A 22,194-nucleotide genomic window follows, 5' to 3' on the forward strand; every position below is an offset into this window, starting at 1 on the left:
GCCTCCCAGAGGCCACGAGTGAAGTTAATTCCAGTTCTCGAAAATCTTGCAGACAGCAGAGAACTGGGGTGGCTCTGACCCGCAGCTTGGGAGTCTGCAGTCCGACATCTGGAAAGTAAGCGGCAGGTCCACTTCATCTCCAGCGGCTCCGCTTCTTCCACCCTACCTTCCCTCTGAGGCTGGGCTCTGCTAATTGCTGTAGACTGCAGAATGATTTCTGCGAATGTGCATTCTTTCATTCATTCGAGTTCATTCCACAGATAATTCAGCTGAGCGCTTACTCTGTGCGAGGCATTGCCGGGGAGCGGGGAAGTGAACTGAATGTGGAACCTGACAGTAAAGGGCTTGCGCCCAATAGGAAATTCAAAATGCGCATTGTACGTAGATGGGCAAACTAACGATGATCTTGTAGTTTCTGTTTCCTCACGTGCCAAATGGGGGTAATACAACATTATAGGGCTTTATCGGTCTGTGAAAGATTAGAGAAAAAAAAAAAAAAAAAAAAAAAAAAAAAAAAAAAAGAGCCCCTAATCGTCAGCTAGGTGCAAAAAGGATCCTAATGCCTGTTTTCGTCATTCCTCCCCCGATTGAAAGTGATGAGTGCCAGCCCTGCAAGTTAAAGCGCCATATTTTCCTCATTTTACGGAGTGTTTGTTTGGTGTCTCCAAACGAAGTTATATTGGTTTAATTTTCGGCATATGCGAATTTTCCTCGCTGGCTAGCATTCAGCATCCTAGTTTCAACCGTTAAAAGCGGCTGACTCCACATACAGGAAGTACATCTAAAAAAAAAATCCCCAAAACACTGATATCCAAAAATTTTAAAGCTGGCAAAGTGGATGAAACACATTGAATTCCCAGACGCGCTTCACTGAGCATGCGCAAAGCCCAAGGCCCAACCCCCTCCAATCCGCCAACGGGAAGTGGGGGAGGGCGGGCCTTCTGCGCTAGTCACTTCCGCCTCCGGTTTCATATGAACTCTCCCGCCACCCGGGAACAGTGGCTGTCAGAGTTTGTGTTTTCCGGAGATTGAATTCTTGCAGGTAAGGGAAACTCCCGCGAATTTAGGACAGAGAGCAATCTTATTGTTGAGGCTTGCAAGTCGAGAGAAAGGAGAAATCCATCACTTTGCAGGCAGCAGGAGCAGGACAGACTTGGCGGGTTCGGAGTATTGGATATTGGTTGGTTGGTTGGGGCAGGCACCTAGGTGCCAGAGAGGAGTTGAGGGGAGATAGGTTTGCCCGTGGAGTGGCGCGGGGGGTTGGGGATGGAATTTTTATAAGGCACTTGTGGATGCTCCCTAAAAGGAGTTCTGAAAGACCGTTGTTGTTTCCCAAAGTCATAGGAAGTAACTGGACCCAGTCCATCAAATAAGAACCTCATTTAGCCAGAACCTACGGCAGTTTCCTCTTGAGCTCAGAATTGCAGACCACTAAAACTTTATTTTAACTCTTGTGATCCCAAAGTGACACACAGGCCTATAATGAGCAGGCATCACCTGACTTTCATGTTGATGAAAATTAGGTTCACCACCTGCATCTCCTCTAGCACTTCTTCCACCCCCATTACAAAATTATTATAGGTGTATTGTAGAAAATCTGGAAAATACAGAAGGATATCATCCAGGAGTTGCCACTGTTAACGTTTTGTGCATGCCTTCAACTCCATTTTTTTCCCCTGTGTTTGTGAAATTAGATTTTTGTGCTTTTTTTTGTTGTTGTTGTTTTCTTTTCAACTTTATTTTCCATCATTTTATGCTTTTTATGTGCTTCCTTCTAAGGAGACCAAGATGGAGTTTACTGGAAAACTGCGGAGGATGCCGTGGTTGGCGGGTGACCAGAGAAATGCTTCCTACCCTCATTGCCTTCAGTTTTACTTGCAGCCGCCTTCTGAAAACATATCTTTAATAGAATTTGAAAACTTGGCTATTGATAGAGTTAAATGTAAGTGATACTTAAACTAGAATGTATATATTCTTGAGAAGCTCACTTACCCTTTGTGATAATGAATGAAAGTAATTCCTTCGTTCAGCAATCCATTCAACAAATATTTATTGAGGTTTTGGAACTCAGTCATTATTTATTGTACAATGCATATTATTGAGTGCCGCTGTGTTCTAAGTGGCAGGGATTTTGAGATGAATAACATAATTTTTTGTGGAAGCTATATTCTAGTACATGGACACAGACATCCAAAATAATAGTCATAAATCAGTATTTTAACTGCTCTAGTAGAAGTTAATGGTAGTGCTGTTGAAACAAAGAAGTGAGAGTGACTGACTTAGTCTGATTAAGTAAGGCTTCTTAGAGATGTTGAAATGCGATCTGGACCTTGAAGAATGAGTAGAAATTTTCCAGCAGAGAAGTGAAGAGTTTTTCCAAGCTGAGATAATGGCCTATGCAAACATTTGGAGCATGAAAGAGAATTTGTTATTTGAGATAACAGTTACAAGTACAGGAGTTTAGGGTGGATGGAGAAGTATGGATAACAGAGGGCATTTTGTGCCATGCTAATCATGTAATAATGAGGTGTAAGAAGGATATGGCCATTGTCCTGGGGGCCTACTTATCCTCAGTGTGTTGCTAGAGGAAAGAATGGGTTAGACATGAACTGAAGCAGAAACACTAGCATTGTCTTCAGAGTTTATGTTCCAGGATATCCTTGTGGGAAAATCAGAAGGAAAGGTAAGATACTGTTAATCATTCTTAGAGGAGCATGATAAGCAATGCTAATACAGAGAGGAGGCACTCCTCAGTACCTGTGTGTTGAGTGAAAGAATAAAGACAAGGGAGAAAAGAGTTTTAGAAAGCTTAGCAGTGTCAGATCCTTCAGAGGGATTAAGATGGTGATTGAAAAGTGTCCCTTGAGTTTGGCTCTTGAGGTGAAATGATAAGGGTGTGAACTACAGCAGCGACAATGGCAGTGATAGGAAGGGAGAGATATAAGGGATGCTGAGGAGGGGCATTGATAGGATTTGGTGACTGGACATGAGAAATGAGGGAGCAGGTGTGGAGTGGCTGAAGTTCCCGTTTGGATGATCTGATGCAGAGAAAGTCTGCTGGTGGAGATGGGCATGGCAGGAAGAGGAGTAGGAATGAGGGAAGGATAATTAAATTTGGATAACATGATAAGGAGGTACCTGTGGGACATGGGTTTATGTTCAGGAGACAATTAGATGTTTTTAGTTCTTGACTTCACAAATGCCTCCAGATAATAATTCATCTGAGGAACGATTGATAAGGGGCTTTAGGAACCTTTGAACAATATGTAGCATCTGTTCAGGATGGTTCATTTGGCTGATTGGATGGCCTTTCTTCTTCACTGTTGTGCCCTGCCCTTGGCTTCATCGGGAAAGGAAGGGCTGCTTTTTTTCTGATGAATCTATGCTGAGTAAATGAAGCCAACTGCCGAACAGGCAGCTACATATGAAGGATGCAAACAAGGAGTGCTTAGAATTTTTTTTTTTCCATATTGATATACTTTTCTGTTCCTCAGCAACAGTGGCTCCGTATAGGAATGATTATTCACCATCCATCCTCTTCCCTTATTGAGAATCCCTGGTATTAGATTATGCTGTGGGACATGGATATTTTTTGCATGTAGATGGACATTTTCCTCTTATAAGCATGTGTAGTTTATATAATGTAGTTACAGGAAATAAACTGGCAATTACTTGTCATGTTCTGTAAATAGGTAATTGTGGAATTGCCCTCCATAGATTTGGTCTTGGATTTAGTTTTAAAACAATATCTTAGGCTGGGTGCGGTGGCTCATACCTGTAATCCCAGCACTTTGGGAGGCCAAGGCTGGCAGTTCACAAGGTTGGGAGATCGAGACCATCCTGGCCAACATGGTGAAACCACATCTGTACTAAAATACAAAAAAATTAGCCGGGGATGGTGGTACGTGCCTGTAGTCCCAGCTACTAGGGAGGCCGAGGCAGGGAAATCTCTTGAACCCAGGAGGTGGAGGTTGTAGTGATCATGCCATTGCACTCCAGCATGGCGACAGGGACTCTGTCTCAAAAAAACAAAAAACAAAGAAACAAGAAAGACATTATCTTGCATTTATACCTTTTTTCTTTTTTTTAGTGTTAAAATCAGTTGAAAATCTTGGAGTGAGCTATGTGAAAGGAACTGAGCAATACCAGAGTAAGTTGGAGAATGAGCTTCGAAAGCTCAAGTTTTCCTACAGAGTAAGTAAAAAAGGAAAAAAAATTCCATCAGTTTCTGTATATTTATGTATCGAGTGTCACTCGGGAAAGGGCTTATATTAAGCACTGGGCTTTTATAAGAGTAATGTATCATGGCCTCTGCCTGAAGGTGCTTCAGTCTTTTAGGGGTGATTGACATGAAGTCAGATGATTATAATATGGCAGGGTTTCTCAATCTCAGTACTAACATCATTTTGGGTCTAATAATGCCTTGTTGCAGTGACTGTCCTGTGCATTGTAGGGTGCTCAGTAGCATCTCCAGCTTCTACCCCTCTGTATTTCCAGACATTGCCAAATCTATCCCATACAATATAGGATAATGACTGTGTTTATAGATGTGTGCTCCAGGAACTCCAAACACCTATATAATTACTCAGATCAAATTGGGGAGGTTTGGAAACATTTTCCAGAAGAGGTAGTACTTGAGTTGCATATTGACAGATGTGATCAGATTTTCATTTTGGGAAGATGACTGCCAACAGCAGATTGACAGGGTCATGTTTGTTAGGAGGGAAACCAGTTAGAAGCCTGGAAATGATGAGTCTGAATTAAATGAGAGAAGGGGACCGATTGAAGAGGTATTAAGAAGGTGAAATCAAAAGGTTTTAGTGACTGATTCCAGGGGAATGGAGAGAGAAGAGTGACAAATGACACCCAGGTTTCTAATTAGGAGAAGTAGTGGATGGTGGTGTGTGATATGCAGGAGGAGAACTCAGTCTTGGAAGATGTAGAGTTTAGTTCTCAACATGAATTTGAGGTGCCTGTGGAGATGTCTAGTGGACAATTGGATATACAGGTCTGGATATACAGGAAGACATCTGGTGGGGGTATAGATTTAGCAGACGGTTGGAATCATCAGGAGTAGGTAAGAGCACCCTAGAATAATATTTGAGTGAGAAGAGCAGATGGTGGAAGACAGGACATGAGGAATACTGATATTGAAGGTAAAGTGGAATTGGAGGAGTTTGGGAAGGAGATTGAAAAGGAGGTTTCTGAGAAGTAGGAGATGAACCAGGATAGTAGTGTCATAGAAGCCAAAGAGGTCTGGAGTTTCAGTAATGATAATGATGTAAATAATGATAATAGGGAATAACAGCTGCAGATATTTATATTAATAGTATATTTACTATGCACCAGACTTTGTTCTAAATGCATTATTTATATTAACCCATGTATGTAATTCATATAGCCGTCTTAGGAGGTAGGTATTATTATCATCCTTATTTTACAGATACAGCCTATTTATTGATAGGCTGAATACCTTGCCCAAGCTCATAAGATGGTAAATGGTGGAGCAAAGATTCAAATCTGGGTATTTTGTTTCTGTGATAGTGCTTTTAACTACAAGTTTCAGAAGCTTAAGATAGATTACATAAGATGAATTGTACAGTGTCCATTGGATTTAGCAGCAGGATGGACCCTTGTAGATAGGGGTAGAGACCAGAACAATGACAGTGGTTGGAGGAGGAAGATGGAGAGGTGGATATGGAAGATGTACTGTTTTAAAATGTGTAGCTGAAAAGAGAGGAGAAATAGGGCAGAATATAGAGGTTATTTTAGGGAAAAGAGAAGATACACAAGCACACATTTGTACATATATGACAAGAGATACTTAAACACGTTTATAAACTGAGCAGAAGATCTAGAATAGAAAGAGGAAGAGGAGAGCTTGAAGATAAAACTTTGAGAAAGCATTTGATAAATCAGGGTCCATAAGAGGCACAAGCAAATGGGTTGAGGGGTTTAGGTGCAGGAATTAGATTTTCATATGAATTGGCTGTGTCCCCACTCAAATCTCATCTTGAATTGTAGTTCCCGTAATCTCCATGTGTTGTGGGAGGGATCCCGTGGGAGGTAATTGAGTCACAGAGGCAGTTACCACTGTGCTGCTGTTCTTGTGATAGTGAGTGAATTCTCATGAGATCTGATGGTTTTATAAGGAGCTTTTCCTTGTTTTGCTTGGCACTTCTCCTTACTGCCACCATGTAAAGAAGGACATGTTTGCTTCCTCTTCTGCCATGTTTGTAAGTTTCTTGAGGCCTCCTCAGCCCTGGGGAACTGTGAGTCAGTTAAACCTCTTTCCTTTATAAATTTTTGGGTATGTCTTTATTAGCAGCATGAAAATGGACAAATACAGCTTTACATGCCGGGAAGAGGAGATGCTCTGTAGAGGTGGATGGAAGGCAACACAACATGTGTATGCAGAAGCTTGGTACTGAAGGATTCTGCCTAGTAGTCTTTATTTTCTGTAAAGTAGGTGAAGTCATGTGTTCAGAGAGAAGGGAAAGGTGCTCTAGTGGGGATCTTAGGACAACTGGTGAAGACTGAAGATTTTCTGAGAAGTGAGGAAGGAGGTGATTTTGTGTCAAATCTCAATATTGCTACTTACTCTGGACAACCTTAATGACCCTGAACAAGTTACATAACTTCTATGTGCCTCAGTTTCCTTATCTTTAAAATAGGATTATAGTAGTGCCTAACTTGTAGGGTATTTTTTTTTTTAAGGATTAAATGGGTTAATGCCTTAAAAAATGCTAAGGACATTGAGTGGTACCTAGTAAGTGCTCAAGACATGTTTGTTCTTATTATTTTGAACCTGACTAAGTATTCCATGGCATTGGTAAGGATCTAGTTGAGCTTATAGACTGTGAAATTGTAATTTCCCAGTTCCTATAGTTGTGTGTGTTTTTTTTCTTCAGAGGTTCTTAGCATTTTGGAAATAGGACTTCAGAGCATGATTGTAGATTAAGTAAGAATCTAGGTTTTACCAAATGGTTGAAATGAAAGAAGTTGAGGTTGGTGCAAGAAGTTGTTGAAGTGGAGAGCTCTGTGCGTATAGGCTGGTTAAGAAGAAAATTAAAAGAGAGGGTTGGTGGGAAGAAAATAGTGGGGTCCAAACCTAAGGAGTTTTGTTGAGATTAGTTTACCTCTCAGTTTCATCTGATTGGTAACTGAAGTAAAATGATAATTACCCTGAAAAGCATATTAAAATATGTTTTGGCAGTGACAACAGATGGACACAGGGAGGGGAACACCACACAGTGGAGCCTGTCAGCCGGTGGAGGGCAACAGGAGGGAGAGCATTAGGACAAATACCTAATGCATGTGGGGCTTAACACCTAGATGATGGGTTGATAGGTGCAGCAAACCACTATGTCACATATATACCTATGTAACAAACCTGTACTTTCTGCACATGTATTCCAGAACTTAAAAAAAAAATATTTTGGGACTGGGTGTGGTGGTTCATGCCTGTAATTCTAGCGCTTTGGGAGACCAAGGTGGGAGGATTGCCTGAGACCAGGAGTTGTAACCAGTCTTGGGAACATATTGAGACCCCATTTGTACAAAAGATAAAAAATTAGCAGGATGAGGTGGGTGTTGCTTGTAGTCCCAGCTACTTGGGAGGTTGAGTCTGGAGCATCACTTGAGCCCAGGAGTTTGACGTTATAGTGAGCTGTGATTGACCATTACCCTCCAGTTTGGGTGATAGAGACCCCTTCTCTAAAAAAAAAGAAATGTTTTTGAAACTCACTTTACCATTGGCTTAGGCTGGCTTAGTATTTCGTTATACCTCTTACCATTCCAATGTATTTATTTTACTCATGTGTCATTATTTTTAAGGAAAACTTAGAAGATGAATACGAACCACGAAGAAGAGATCATATTTCTCATTTTATTTTGCGCCTTGCCTATTGCCAGTCGTGAGTATATGATTATGTTCTCACAGTCAAATCTGGTGTCTTGGGTTATAAATTGGTATGTGGTATGATGTGTTGTGCTGAACATAGGAAAACCCTGAAATAACATCAGGAACTAGTTGATCATGGGTTGAACACTGTTACAGTAAATTGTTTGGAACATATTATTTGCTTAAAAATATTGGAAAAAATTCTTGCAAAAGTTTGCCTGATGAAACACTTCTTAAGTTTGTGAGAGAGACACTTCATTTGAGATTTTAAACTGGAAAGGCTTTTATTAGGAAGAAGGACTTTTGATGATATAAAATGATATCATTTTCCTGCAATAAAATGATAATATTTATAAGAAAAAATTAAACCCACACTTGAATTTGATATAGGTTTTTGGAATTTGAGCTCTGTGGGCTTTGTAAATCCAAGGCATTTTTGTTTGGTAGTTGGTTTCTTTTAAGGTAATAGTGCCACCCAGAGGTAGAAAGAGTTACTTTCTTTTTTTTTTTGAACTTGTTTTCCCCCCGACATGTTAATTTTGGCCACATAATTTAGTTATGGCTATCTTTTTTTTTTAATGGGCTTGTCACGTGAGACTCTTGAGTTGCTTACTATTCAAAGATGATAATTGAGAAATTACTTGCCACTTTTGGTTCTAGAGTTTTTCTTCTGTAAAAAAAGCAAATGAAGTTTGTGAAATTTATATAATAAATTAATTGCTGACAATCTCCTAAAAAAATTGAAAATCCCCAAAAAGTATGAAATCATATTTTGCATCCAGTAGGGTAATTATTTTATTATATAGCAGTAATACCCTAGAACATTTGATTGGTTTTAAATATTGTCATGTACATGTGCGTATTAAATTTTGTGAAATTATAAATCGTAAAGCTGTAGGTCAGGCGCAGTGGCTCACGCCTGTAATCCCAGCACTGTGGGAGGCCGAGGCGGGTGGATCACGAGGTCAAGAGATCGAGACCATTCTTGTCAACATGGTGAAACCCCGTCTCTATTAAAAATGCAAAAAATTAGCTGTCCATGGTGGCGCATTCCTGTAATCCCAGCTACTCAGGAGGCTGAGGCAGGAGAATTGCCTGAACCCAGGAGGCGGAGGTTGCAGTGAGCCGAGATCGCGCCATTGCAATCTAGCCTGGGTAAGGAGAGCGAAACTCTGTCTCAAAAAAAAAAAAAAAATTGTAAAGCTGTAAGCAAAGTTTCCTTTGCAATGTTAATCTGATCAAAGTTACCTTAAAAAATTTGGTTGCTTTTGTTTCGCATTTATAAAGCCACCTCAAGCCAAAGGAGTGCCCAGTTTACCCATTTTCTTTTCTCTCTCTCTCTCTCTCTCTTTTTAATTAGATCCTCATGCCATTGCCCAGGCTGGAGTACAGTGATGTGATCTTGGCTCACTGCAGCCTCGACCTCCCTGGGCTCAGGTGATCCTCCCACCTTAGCCTCCTGAGAAGCTGGAACTATAGGCAGATACCACCATACCTGGCTAATTTTTTTGTTTTTTGTAGATACGTGGTTTTACCAAGTTGCCCAGGCTGGTCTCAAACTCCTGGGCTCAAGCTATGTGCCTGCCTTGACCTCCCAAAATGCTAGGATTACAGGTGTGAGCCACCATACCTAGCCTGTATTTTCTAATAAAAAATGTATATTTTGCAGTTACATTAAATGCATGTATGTTATTTAATAATGCATTTTATGTTATTTAATAATAATGCAGCTAGCTCAAAGCATTCTGTATTTAATCATTTTAATTTTTAACACCCCCTCTACCTTGTACCCAACACATCCCTAGAAGATTCTGATATGTGGTATTCATATTCTTACCATGATAGAGGACTGCATGTTTTTAACTGCTGTTTGTTGGCATCTTGCTCATGTTTGAATATTGTTTTATAAACATTTCTTAGATTTAATAGTCACTGGATTTTTAGTTTGTACTATAGTTTCTCTGTCTTCATTTCAGTGAAGATCTTAGACGCTGGTTCATTCAACAAGAAATGGATCTCCTTCGATTTAGATTTGGTATTTTACCCAAGGATAAAATTCAAGATTTCTTAAAGGATAGCCATTTGCAGTTTGAGGCTGTAAGTAAATTTTTGTACTCATTTCTAATTGTTCTCACCATTCATTTTTCCCTTCTGTCTTAAGTGCTGGTACTAATGTGTGGTGTATTCTCTTTACATTCTCTAAGTACATGCCTGAAAGAGTAGCTAATAGCTTTGTAGAACAATGTATCTGTCCTTCTCTATGACTAGAAGAAAAGGGGCTCCTTAATAACAAAGTCTTACATTTAGTTGTTCTGTTAAATATGTGCTTTATTAAAGCACCCGAAGGTTTACTTTATAAAGGTTCATCTTTAACCAAAATTCTGTAGGCCAAAATTTTAAAGCTAATAATGTATTAAAGAATAAAGATAAGTGATGGTTATTTATTTATAGTAGTGAAATTTAGAGGAGGTAATACTTTATTTAAAAGTCAGCTGTCAGATAGGGTGCAGTTCCTCATGCCTATAATCCCAGCACTTTGGGAGGCTGTGGTGGGCAGATCACTTGAAGTCAGGAGTTCGAGACCTTCCTGGCCAACATGGTGAAACCCCAACTCTATAAAAAATACAAAAAATTAGCCAGGCATGGTGTTGCGCACCTGTAATCCCAGATACTCAGGAGGCTGAGGCATGAAAATTATTTGAACCAGGAGGTGGAGGTTGTGATGCGCTGAGATCGCGTCATTGCACTCTAGTCTGGGCAATAGAGTGAGACTGTGTCAAAAAAACAAAAAATCAAAAACTAATAAACAAAAAGTTGGTTGTCAGTAAGATCTGTCTGAATAGTTTTAAAAAATAACTTTGCAGATAAATCTGAATGATTTACATATTGTAATTATATAAAGAAGAAGAGATCTTTGGGACTCATTTAACAGGGATAAGTATTGGAAATAGAATTCTTTTTTTTTTTTTTTTTTGTGGAGTCTCGCTCTGTCGCTCAGGCTGGCGTGCAGTGGTGCAATCTCAGCTCACTGCAACCTCTGCCTTCCCGGTTCAAGCAATTCTCCTATTCTAGCCTCCTGAGTAGCTGGGACTACAGGCGCATACCACCATGCCCGGCTAATTTTTGTATTTTTGGTAGAGACAGGGTTTCACCGTGTTGGCCAGGCTGGTCTTGAACCCCTGAACTCAGGTGATCCCACCGCCTTGGCCTCCCAAAGTGCTGGGATTACAGGCGTGAGCCACTGCGCCTGATGTAGAATTTATGTCTTTTAGGTAGATATATGCCGCAATGAAAATGTAGAAAAATTCTGCTCTGGAAGTTTTAGAGCAGTCAGGTGGTAGTAGGACTGGTTGAGACTCTATTTTGTTGTTGGAATGTGTGGCTTGAAGCCAAATAAAAGAGTGGAAGTTGCAATAGGTGAAAGATATTATCCTGTGTGGCAAGTAGAAGACATAGTCACTGTAGCAAGGAACACTATGGAGTATATGAGTTAGAGAAAAGAAACCAAAGGAAAGTGAACAAACATTTCATAGATGTTTAGTGTTGAATATATGCTAGGAAGACACTTTCTTTCTTTTTTTTAATTGCATTTTCGGTTTTGGGGTACATGTGAAGAACATGCAAGACTTGTGTAGGTACAGACATGGCAGTGTGATTTGCTGCCTTAGGGAAGCACTTCCTATAGTTTCTTTACTTCATGAGGTTTCCTTCTTTTTTTTTTCTTTTTTTGAGATGGAGTCTCACTCTGTCTACCAGGCTGGAATGCAATGGCATGATCTCGCCATTGCAGCCTCCCTCTCCTGGGTTCTAGTGATTCTCCTGCCCCAACCTCCCAAGTAGCTGGGATTACAGGCACCCGCTATCACATCCAGCTGATTTTTATATTTTTAGTAGATATGAGGTTTCACCATCTTGGTCAGGGTAGTCTCAAACTCCTCACCTCAGGTGATCCACCCACTTCAGCCTCCCAGTGCTGGGATTACAGGCATGAGCCACCGCACCTGGCACTTCATTAGGTTTCTAAGTCACATCTACCTTTACATAGACATAAGTCATGCATGGTACCATCTGAACTAAACCCACTGGATCTTCCATTTTGCTTTTGACTTTGATCCTTGGCGAAGTCCATTATTGCAATTATCAATTATAGTTAATTTATCTTTTCATATTAGAAATAGTTTATTTTTTGCTTTTGTTGGCATTGCTGATTTTTAGTAGGTCATGGAGAGAAGTGTCTTTGAGAAGGTCTGTTATTTATTCTAGAGCAGCTGTCTCCAACCTTTTTGGCACCAGGGACTCATTTCATGGAAGACAGTTTTTCCACTGACTGAGGTGGGGGGATGGGGAGGGTTGTGGATGGTTTTGGGATGAACTGTTCCGTCTCAGGCATTAGATTCTTATAAGGAGTGCACATCTTAGATACCTCACATGTGCAGTTCACAGTAGGATTCGCACTCCTATAAGAATTTAATGCCTCTACTTATCTGACAGGAAATGGAGTTCAGATGATAATGCTCACGCTGCTCACCTCCTGTGCAGCCCAGTTCCTAGCAGACCATCAACTGGTACTGGTATTGTGGCTTGAGAGTTGGAGACCCCTGTTCATTGTTTTTTTATTTGTTTGTTTGGTTTTTGAAATGGAGACTTACTCTGTCGCCCAGGCTGAAGTGCAATGGTGCAATCTCAGCTCACTGCAACCTCCACCTGCCAGGTTCAAGCGATTCTCCTGTCTCAGCCTCCTGAGTAGCTGGGATTATAGGTGTGCACCACCAGCCTGGCTAATTTTTTATATCTTTAGTAGAGACAGGGTTTAACCACGTTGGCCATGCTGGCCTCAAACTCCTGACCTTGTGATCCACCCACTTCGGCCTCTCAAAGTGCTGGGATTACAGGCACAGCACCCAGCCACATGTAGTTTTTTTGATAATAGATTTATTGAGCTAGAATTCACAGATCTTGACATGCACTTTTTTTTTGCAACATATAATTCATTAGTTTTTAGTGTAATTACAGATTGTATAACCAACACCGCCATATAATTTTAGGACATTTTCATCAGCCTAAAAATGAAACCTCATACTCATTTATGATCACTTCCTATTCTTCCTCTCTCAACTCTTGGCAGCCACTAACCTGCTTTCTGTATCTGGACTTGTCTATTCTGAACATTTCATTTAAATGGAGTCATACAATATGCGGTCTTTTGTGATTGGCTTCTTTTACTTAGCATAATATTTTTGAGTTTCATCTATACTGTAGAATATATCAGTACTTAATTTTTTACTTGTCAAATAACATTTTGCCTGTTCAGCATCTGATGGACATTTGGATTGTTTCCACATTTTGACTTTTATGAATAATGTTACAGTGAATATTTGTGTCCAGGTTTTTGTGTGAATATCTTTTCCTTTCTCTCAGGTGTATACCTAGGAGTGGAATTTCTAGGTCCTTGGGTGATTCGGTTTTTAAACTTTTGAGGAGCTATCAAAATGTTTTCCAAAGTGGCTATATCATTATATACCTTACCAGCAGTGGATGAGGGTTCCATTTTCTCCATATCCTCACCAAAAGTCGTTACCTTTTTAAAAAATATAGTCATCATAGTGGGTATGAAGTGGTATGTAATTGTGATTTTGATTTGCATTTCTAATGAAGCTGAACATTTTTTAATGTGCTTATTGGTAATTTTTCTATCATCTGTGGAGAGATGTCTGTGCAGATCCTTTGCCTGATTTTTAGTTGATTTATTTGTCTTTTTATTACTGAGTGTTGAGTTCTTTACATATTCTAGATACAAGTTCATTATCAGATACATAATTTGCAAATATTTTCCCCCATTCTGTAGGTTGTCATTTCATTTTCTTGATGATATTGTTTGAAACAGAAAGGTTTTTTTTTTTTTAAAGTCTAATTTATCTTTTTTTCTTGTCACTTGTGCTTTTGCTGTTGAGTCTAAGAAGGCGTTGCCTAATGCAAGGTCATAAAGATTTACTCCTACAATTTTTTCTGTATTTTGTAGTTTTAGCTCTTACATTTATATCTGTGGTTCATTTTGAATTAATTTCTATACATAGTGTGAAGTAGGAGTCCAACTTCATTCTTTCGCATGTAGATAACTAGTTATTCCAGCATCATTTGTTAAAATGACCATTCTTTCCTCACTGAATTGTTTTGGCACGCTTGTCAAGTCAGTTGACTGTTGATATGGGTTGGCTGTGTCCCCACCCAAATCTCATCTTGAATTGTAGTTCCTATAATCCCCATGTATCATGGGAGGGACTTGGTGGGAGGTAATGGAATCATGGGGTCAGTCTCCCTCATCCTATTTTCATGATAGTGAGTAAGTTCTCACGAGATCTGATAGTTTTATAAGGGGCTTCCTCCTTTGCTTGGTTCTCATTCTCTCCCCTGTCACCCTGTGTAGAGGTGCTATCCACTATGACTGTATGTTCCTGAGGCTTCCCCCGACATGCGGAACTGTGAGTTGATTATACCTCATTCCTTTATAAATGACCCAATCTCAGACAGTTCTTTATAGCAGCATGAGAATGGACTAATGCAACTGTCAATGTAAACATTTGTTTCAGTACTCTTAATTTTATTCCAATGACCTGTCTGTCTTTCCTTATGTCAGTACTATATGGTCTTGATTATTAGTTACTGTTCTTTGTTTTTAAGATTTAAAATTGAGAAGTATGACTTCTCCAGCTTTGTTCTTTTTTTAAGATTGTTTTGGCTACTCTGGGTTCCTTGCATTTTTTAATGAATTTTGGAATCAACTTGTGAATTTCTATCAAGAACCTAGCTAGGATTCTCACTGGGCTTACAATGAATATGTAGTTCAGTTTGGGAGGTATTCTTTTTGTAATGATATTAAGTCTTCCAATCCACAAACATGGGATGTCTATTTAGTTAGATTTTCTTTAATTTTTTTTCAACAATGTCTTGTAATTTTTTGTTAAATTTATACCTAAATATTTTATTCTTCAATGGTATTGAAAGTGGAGTTGTTTTCTATGTTTCATTTTGCAATGTTCATTGCTAGTACATAAAAATCCAGATGATTTTTGTATATTGATCTTATATCCTGCAACCTCGCCCAAATTTTTTTCTAATTCTAACAGTTTTATGGTGGATTCATTATGAGATTATTCTCCAGAGATATTCTGACTCCTTACTTTCTAATCAGGATGCTTTTTGTTTCTTTATTTTTGCCCCGTTGCCCAGCTAGAATATCTAGTACAGTGTTGAATAGAATTGGCAATAGCAGTCATCATGATCTCAGGGGAAGCATTTAGTCTTTCACTATGTTGCATGGTATTAGCTGTGAGTTTTTTTTTTATAGATGCCCTTTATCAGATTGAGGAAATTTTCTTCTAATTCTAGTTGAATATTTTCACTAAGAAAGGATGTTGTATTTTGTCAGTGCTTTTCCTACACCAGTTGAGATGATCATATGATTTCTGTCCTTTATTAATGTGGTGTGTTACATTAATTGATTTTTGGATGTCACACCAACCTTGCAATCCTGGAATAAATGCCCCTTTGTCATGTTATGTAGTCTTTGTAATATGCTGCTTGGTTTGGTTTGCTAGTATTTTGTTGAGGATTTTTGCATTTATATTGATTAGGGGTATTGGTCTGTAGTTTTCTTGTGATATTCTATATCTGGTTTTGGTATTAGGATCATACTGGCCTCATGGAATGAGTTGGGAAATGTTTTCTCCTCATCTGTTTTTTGGAGAAGTTCGTGAAGGATTGCTGTTAATTCTTTTTTAAATGTTTGGTAGAATTTACCAGGGAATTCATCTGGGCCTGGGCTTCTCTTTGTGGGTCATTAAAATTACCAATTCATTCTCTTTACTTATGAATCTATTTAAATTTTTATATTACTTTTTGAGTCAGTTTTAGTGATTTGTCTTTTTTGGAATTTGTTCACTTTATCTAGGTTATCTAATTATTCATACAGTTATTCAGAGTTTTATCCTTTTTATTTCTTAAAGAAAATGAAAGAGTTGGTGATGATGATTTCTCTTTCCTTCTGATTTTAACTATTAGAGTCTTCTCTCTTTTTTTTTTTTTTTGCCATCTGGGTAGAGGTTTGCCAGGGTTACTGGATTTTTGCAAAGAACCAACTTTTGGTTTCATTGATTTTTCTGTGTTATTCTCTAGACTCTGTTTAAGTAGTTTCCACTACAGTCTATTATTTCCTTCTTTCTGCTTGCTTTGGTTTGGTGCTCTTTTACTTCCAGTTTAAGGTAGGAGTTTAGGGTATTGATCTGAGATTTTTTTTTTTAAATATGGATAACTATAAATTTTCCTGTGAGCACTGCTTTAGATGCAATCCATGAGTATTTGTATGCTGTTTTCTTTTTCATATATTTAAAATATTATTTTTTCTTTGACACATTGATTAGAAGTGTTTAATTTGCCCATTTTTGAATTTCCTAAACTTCTGTTGCTGGTTTTAATTTAATTTCATTTTAGTTTGAGAGTATATTTTATATGACTTCAGTCTTTTAAAATTTATTGAGTTTCATTTTATGACTAGCATATGGTCTATTCTGGAGGATGTTCCATGTGTGCTTGTGAAGAATGTGTATCTGCTGTTCTTGATTGGAGTGTTTATAGATACAACTGTAAGATCTGGCTGGATTATAGTGTTTTTCAAAGCTTTTGATTCCTGGTTCATCTTTTGCCTGTTTGTTCTATCCATTATTGCAAGTGGGATACTAAAGTCTTCAACTGTTTAATTATTTATTATCTGTAATTCTGTCAGTTTTTGCTTCATCCATTTTGGGGCTGTCTTGTTAGGTGCATATATGTTTATAATTGTTAAATCTTCTTGCTGGGTTGACCCTTTTGTCATTATTGTTCCTCTCTTTCTCTAGTAAAAATTTTTGTTGTTGTTTTAAGGTCTGTTTTGTTTGATATTAGCAGGTGGGTAACCCCCCATATAGGCATTGAGGAATGAGAGCCAAGCAGAATTCTGACACAGTTAGGGCTTGAGGAATATCTCACTTTATAGTGTTACTACTCAGCTATTTCCTTTTATATAATCCTTTACATAATCATATATTAGTTTATAGAATTAGGGCTTGATGAATCCCTTTATATAATCCCCTCTATATAATCATATAATAGTTAATAGTATGAATGCCTAAAGAATATTTCCCTACATATATACCTATAATTATATCTTGGTTTATAATCGGAGGAATGCCTACAGCGAACATAGTACAGAGCATGAATTAAGAAATAAGCAGCTTATAATTGGAGGAATGCCTAGAGCGGACACAGTGCAGAGCATGATTTAAGGGAAAAACAGCTCTACCAGGACAAGAATCCATGGCCCAGGTGACAGCGTTCAGTATCATAAAGGTACCCGCTGTATGGCAGGCTTGGGGCAAGAGCCACTCCTCCTGATAAAGGAGTTGTAGGACCTTGCTCCAGTTCTTGTGGAAGGCTGCCCTCAGACTGGCAATCCACCTTGGTGACTGTGAACTTTATCAGCTCTTGCTGCTGTGCTGCTCGAAAAGCATCTTCCCATAGAACCCATTAGAAGCTGCCAGAAGGTGGTGGTAACCTTGACAGCTCTGTCACTGCTATGTGACTTAAAGCATCCTCCTATAAATCTTCTTAGAAGTAGTTTGCCCATAGATAGAAGTATTGCACACTGCACCCTCTTCACTGTGCACGGCCCACCTTCAAGCCTCGGTGACCTAATGGGGGTGGACCCCTTACTGCACATGGCCCTTGCCTTCATGGGAACGGGCCCCTTGCTGCGCACTGTCCAACTCCTGGCCTAGGTGACCTAATGGGGGTGGACCCCATGTTTTATTGCTCACGACCCTATCCCTATCCTTAAAGATGATTTCACTCACTGCCCTGCCTCCAACCTATACACAATAAATACTCATGCTTCTGGACATTTGGGGCCTCGTCTGACTCCACTCATAGGTGGTGTGGCCCCCTGAGCCCAGCTGCATTTTCTTTGTACCTCTGTGTCCTGTCTCTTTATTTCTCAGATCCTGTGCCTCAGCACAGCATAAGGCTCACCCCACGACCCTGTGGGGCCCTCAGCCCTACACTAGCCTAGCCATTCCAGATCTTTTATGGTTGTTGTTTACATTATACGTCTTTTTCTATTCTTTGTATTTTCATCCTTTATGTGTGTTTGAATCTAAAATGTGTTTGTTGTAGATACCATATAGTTGGATCATGTTCTTTTCTTTTTTATTCATTTTGGAAGTCTGCCTTTTGCATCGATTGTTTTATCCATTTATGTTTAATTATTGATAACTTAGGATTTCCATATGCCATCTATTTGTTTGCTATGTCTTATGGTTTTTTGTTTCTCTGTTTCTCCTTTACTGCCTTCTTTGTGTTAAATTGGTATTTTCTAGTGTACCATTTTAATTCTTTTGCCATTTATTATGCTATATTTTTTGAGTTGTTTTCTTAGCACTTTCCCTTGGAATTACAATTAAATTTTATTTTAAAATAATCTAGTTGGGATTAGCATTAAGTTAATTTCAGTAGTGTACAAACTTATTTCCATATGCTCTGTTCCCAACCCTCTGCCGTTGTGTTAGTATGGTCATACAAATTATATCTTAATATATCAACAGAGGTAAACTTTTTATGTTCTAGATTGTATGAAAAATGTATTTATTATACTGTCAAGCTTGAGTGTAGTTTGCCTCGGTATACAGGCAAATACCTGTATATTGGGAATATTTCTTATTGGCATTTTGGAGATATTCCTTGCTGTATTACCTTATAGCTTCTAGAGTTGCTCTTGAGAAGCCTGATTTCATTTTGACTTCTTTTATTGTTTGCATGTAACTTTGTGTCCTTTGCCAATCCCACTGCCTTATATAGTGAACTTTCATGGCAATATCTACATCTTTTTTCATTTTTTGGGATGGGAGTGTAGTGGGCCCTTTTAATCTGAAGATTTGGTTCTTTACTTAGGAAATTTCTTTTTATTCTAGCTTTAATAATTTATTTCTTCTGTTTTCTATGTTCTCTCTTTATAATCTTTTTTAGTTGGAATTTATATCTTCTGGATTGGTACTCTTATTTTCTTTTCTGTCCTGACGTTCAGTCTTTTCATTTTATTTTCTGAGAACTTTCTTCAACTGTTTTGCAAATTTTCTATTTATTTATTTTTCCCTGCTGTGTTTAATTTTTTTAAAATTTATTTAAAAAATTGACATTAAATTGTACTTATTGTATAAAATGTAATGTTTTGAAGTATACATTGTAGAATGATTACATCTAGCTAATTAACAAATGTATTACATCATCATAGTTATAATTTTTGTGATGAAAATACTTATATCCACCTCTTAGCATTTTTCAACAGTGTAATTTGTTGTAATTAACTGTAGTCATCATGTTGTACAATGGATCTCTTGAACTTAATACTCCTAAGTGTGATTATGCGTCCTTTGACCGACATCTCCCTAACCCCGTTTCCTCCCTAACCACCCCAGCCCCTAGTAATCACTATTTTACTCTCTATTTCTATGAGATCAGTTTTTTTATATTCCACATAGGAGTGAGATCATGACCTATTTGTCTATCTGTGCCTGGCTTTTTTTACTTAACGTAATATCCCTGTTTCTTTCATGGTGTTGCAAGTGGCAGGATTTTCATCTTTTTCATGACTGAATATTATTCCATTGTGTATATATATCACATTAAAAAATCCATTTATCCATTGACAGACACTTAGGTTGACTCCATATCTTGGCTATTGTGAATAGTGCTGCAGTAAACATGGTGTGCAGATGTCTTTGACATGCTGATTTCATTTCCTTTGGATACATACCCAGTAATGGGATTTTTCTGGAACATATGATGGTGCTATTTTTAATTTTTTGAGGAACTTCCAATTGTTTCTCATTTCCACCAAAAAAGTACAAAGAATAGCTGGGTATGGTGGTGCACACCTATAATCCCAGCTACTTGGGAGGCTCAGGTGGGATGAGTACTTCAGCCCAGGTATTAGAGGCTACAGTGAACTATGATCATGCCATTGCACTCCACCTGTGGCTACAGAGCAAGACTCTGTCTCACAAAGAAACAAGAGGAGAATAATGATTTCCACTTCAAAGATTTGTAAGGTTTAAATGAGGTAGTGTGTATAGAATGCTTGGTACTGTGCATGGGATGTATGGTAGGTAGCAATATTGCAGAGGATACAGAAGCAGCACATGCCTGTATTGTGAAGAAGTTTGGAGGCACTTAGATTGATATGTTTTTACTGCAATTAAAAAAAATACTGGTTTTGAGTCTTTTTGTTTTAGGAAAGAGGAATTTATGGGAAATGTAAGCATAGGTTTAACAAGTGTGTTGGTGTTTAAAATCACTCTAGTTGCTTCTCCTCTGTTTGCCATATTTTATTTATTTATGAATTTATATTCTATTTGACTCTGCAGATCATTTGAGGTGCATTATAATAAACCTGTACATTAAAGTAAGATGCAGAAATATGGATGCACTTGAAAGATTGGCTGAAGGATGATTAATATCCCTATTTATACATCCCGGGGTGGTCTTACACAGCTTCTAAAGGGAAAAGTGACTTTGGCTTCTTGTGTGACTGTTTTGGTTTTTCTAGTTCAGCGATTCTCAATGGGGGAATGGGATGGAGAGGTAGTCCTCCTAGGGTGTTTATCAGAACATGGGTGGAGGTTAGTGTATAGTAAACATTATGCCTTATGTTTTTGAATTATAAAAGATAGAATGTAAAGCTTGATCAGGTATTTGTGGTGATGGGGATTCATGGAAGATAGAGTAACAAAGTATTGCAGAGAGCTTGGCAGAGTAACCATTCCTGTGATAGCCTGCAATCACTTTCCTGGTAGAGACCTTTTCCCCTCTTTTTCATGAACTCTCCCATGGCATCTGATACTGGTAATTAAGGCACTTGAATCAGGTGCTGTTGATTAGCTTTCACCGGTCTCTATAAAAGCTAATTCATTTCATTGTAGGCTTTCCCAACTCTTACCATTTCATCAGTTGGAACATACACACTGTTTTCACTTTGGTTGCAATATATAGTTTGCATTGGAAAACTATTAAACCTAGTCAGATATCAGTGATCCTTTTCGACTTATGACAAAGAAAGGTTTGGGGAAAAGTTATTAGCATTTGTTGCATAAGGTGGTGTCTAATGTGTGACTTGCTGCCTAAGTCAGGTGCTGCTGCCTATGTCAAGGTGGAAGGAAACAGTAGGGAGTGGGCAGACACAGGGCCATCTTGGTTTGTCACAGAAGCTGGATTGTTGGCATATAGGTCCTAGAGTCAACCTGGACTTCAAGTGCTTGTGTGTTGTGTTTGCGTGTATTTCTCTGTCTTTTCAGTTTGCTTAATGCTGCAATTGCTTTTATGTTATCTACTTCTGTAAAATAAATACATTTTACCTTAGGAGGAGATGCAATGTTATACCTTAGTTGTATTATTATGTGTCCTTCAATAGAGAAATATGTATGTAAAAAAGGATAATTAATGTCTGGTGTTCTATTTCTGACTTGGGCAGTGCACTGATCCTTTTTTAGTCTGTACTGGGTTTCTGGTGAGGGGTAGATTCTGAATCCTTACAACATAGAGTAGAAAGCCTTAATATGAAGTGTTCAAAAAGGAAACACTGATATTTTTCATTCTTTGACCTATATGTAAATAAATTGGATTTTAAATCTGAAATTTCGAAGAAGTTTCAGTGAGTAAATATCACTGTCCATGGGGACTATTTTGCATCTCTTGTTGCTGAGTGATTGACTTAACCTTGGTCACATTAAAGGTGAATGGGTAAGGTTAAACAGATTCTATTAATGTTTCTTCAGTTGGCCAGTTAGGGAAAGGTCAGGCTTTGGCAGCTGTCAGCCTTACAGACAAAGGGTTTCTGTGCTGTTGCAGTCTAGAATCTGACAGCAGCTTATAATTTACTTGGATGTTTTTTAAAGCCTCCTTAAGACAGTCAAAAAATAGTTTTTATTGGCTTGGCAATACCAGTGGATCTAAAGGCAGGATGCTTTTCATTAGAATAGTATGGAATGGCAGGGACAGTGAAAATGAGCATTCTTAAGGATGTGAAAGAATATTCTGTGTGTCACAAATGATAACTCTACTTCATATTAAAAAGACTTAGTGTTCAATTGCCATTTATGTTCGGGGTCCTGAGGGCTGTTAGGTGAGGGCAGGTGAAGCTGGTTATGTCATTGCCTGTCTCACTGAAAACAGGTAAACATAAAACTTTGAATTACTTTTGTTTATTTAAA

At 38.4% G+C, this 22,194-nt stretch overlaps 1 protein-coding gene across 2 annotated transcripts in view; it reads left to right on the top strand.

Annotated features, from left to right (window-relative positions):
- Positions 1–970: 970 nt before the first annotated feature.
- The window catches only part of PRIM2 (DNA primase subunit 2), a 323,635-nt gene continuing 302,411 nt past the window's right edge, over positions 971–22,194 (top strand). For both annotated transcript variants that reach the window (XR_008480687.2, XM_002746677.5), the window contains exons 1-5: positions 971–1,042; positions 1,780–1,942; positions 4,091–4,194; positions 7,837–7,916; positions 9,880–10,000. Coding sequence is in view for 1 of the 2 variants with exons in the window: in XM_002746677.5 (XP_002746723.1) it covers positions 1,789–1,942; positions 4,091–4,194; positions 7,837–7,916; positions 9,880–10,000 (459 nt within the window). In the remaining variant the exon portion in view is untranslated. The remainder of the gene's footprint in view (positions 1,043–1,779; positions 1,943–4,090; positions 4,195–7,836; positions 7,917–9,879; positions 10,001–22,194) is intronic.

This window comes from Callithrix jacchus, chromosome 4 (assembly GCF_049354715.1).
Source record: "Callithrix jacchus isolate 240 chromosome 4, calJac240_pri, whole genome shotgun sequence".
Classification (NCBI taxonomy): Eukaryota; Metazoa; Chordata; class Mammalia; order Primates; family Cebidae; genus Callithrix; species Callithrix jacchus.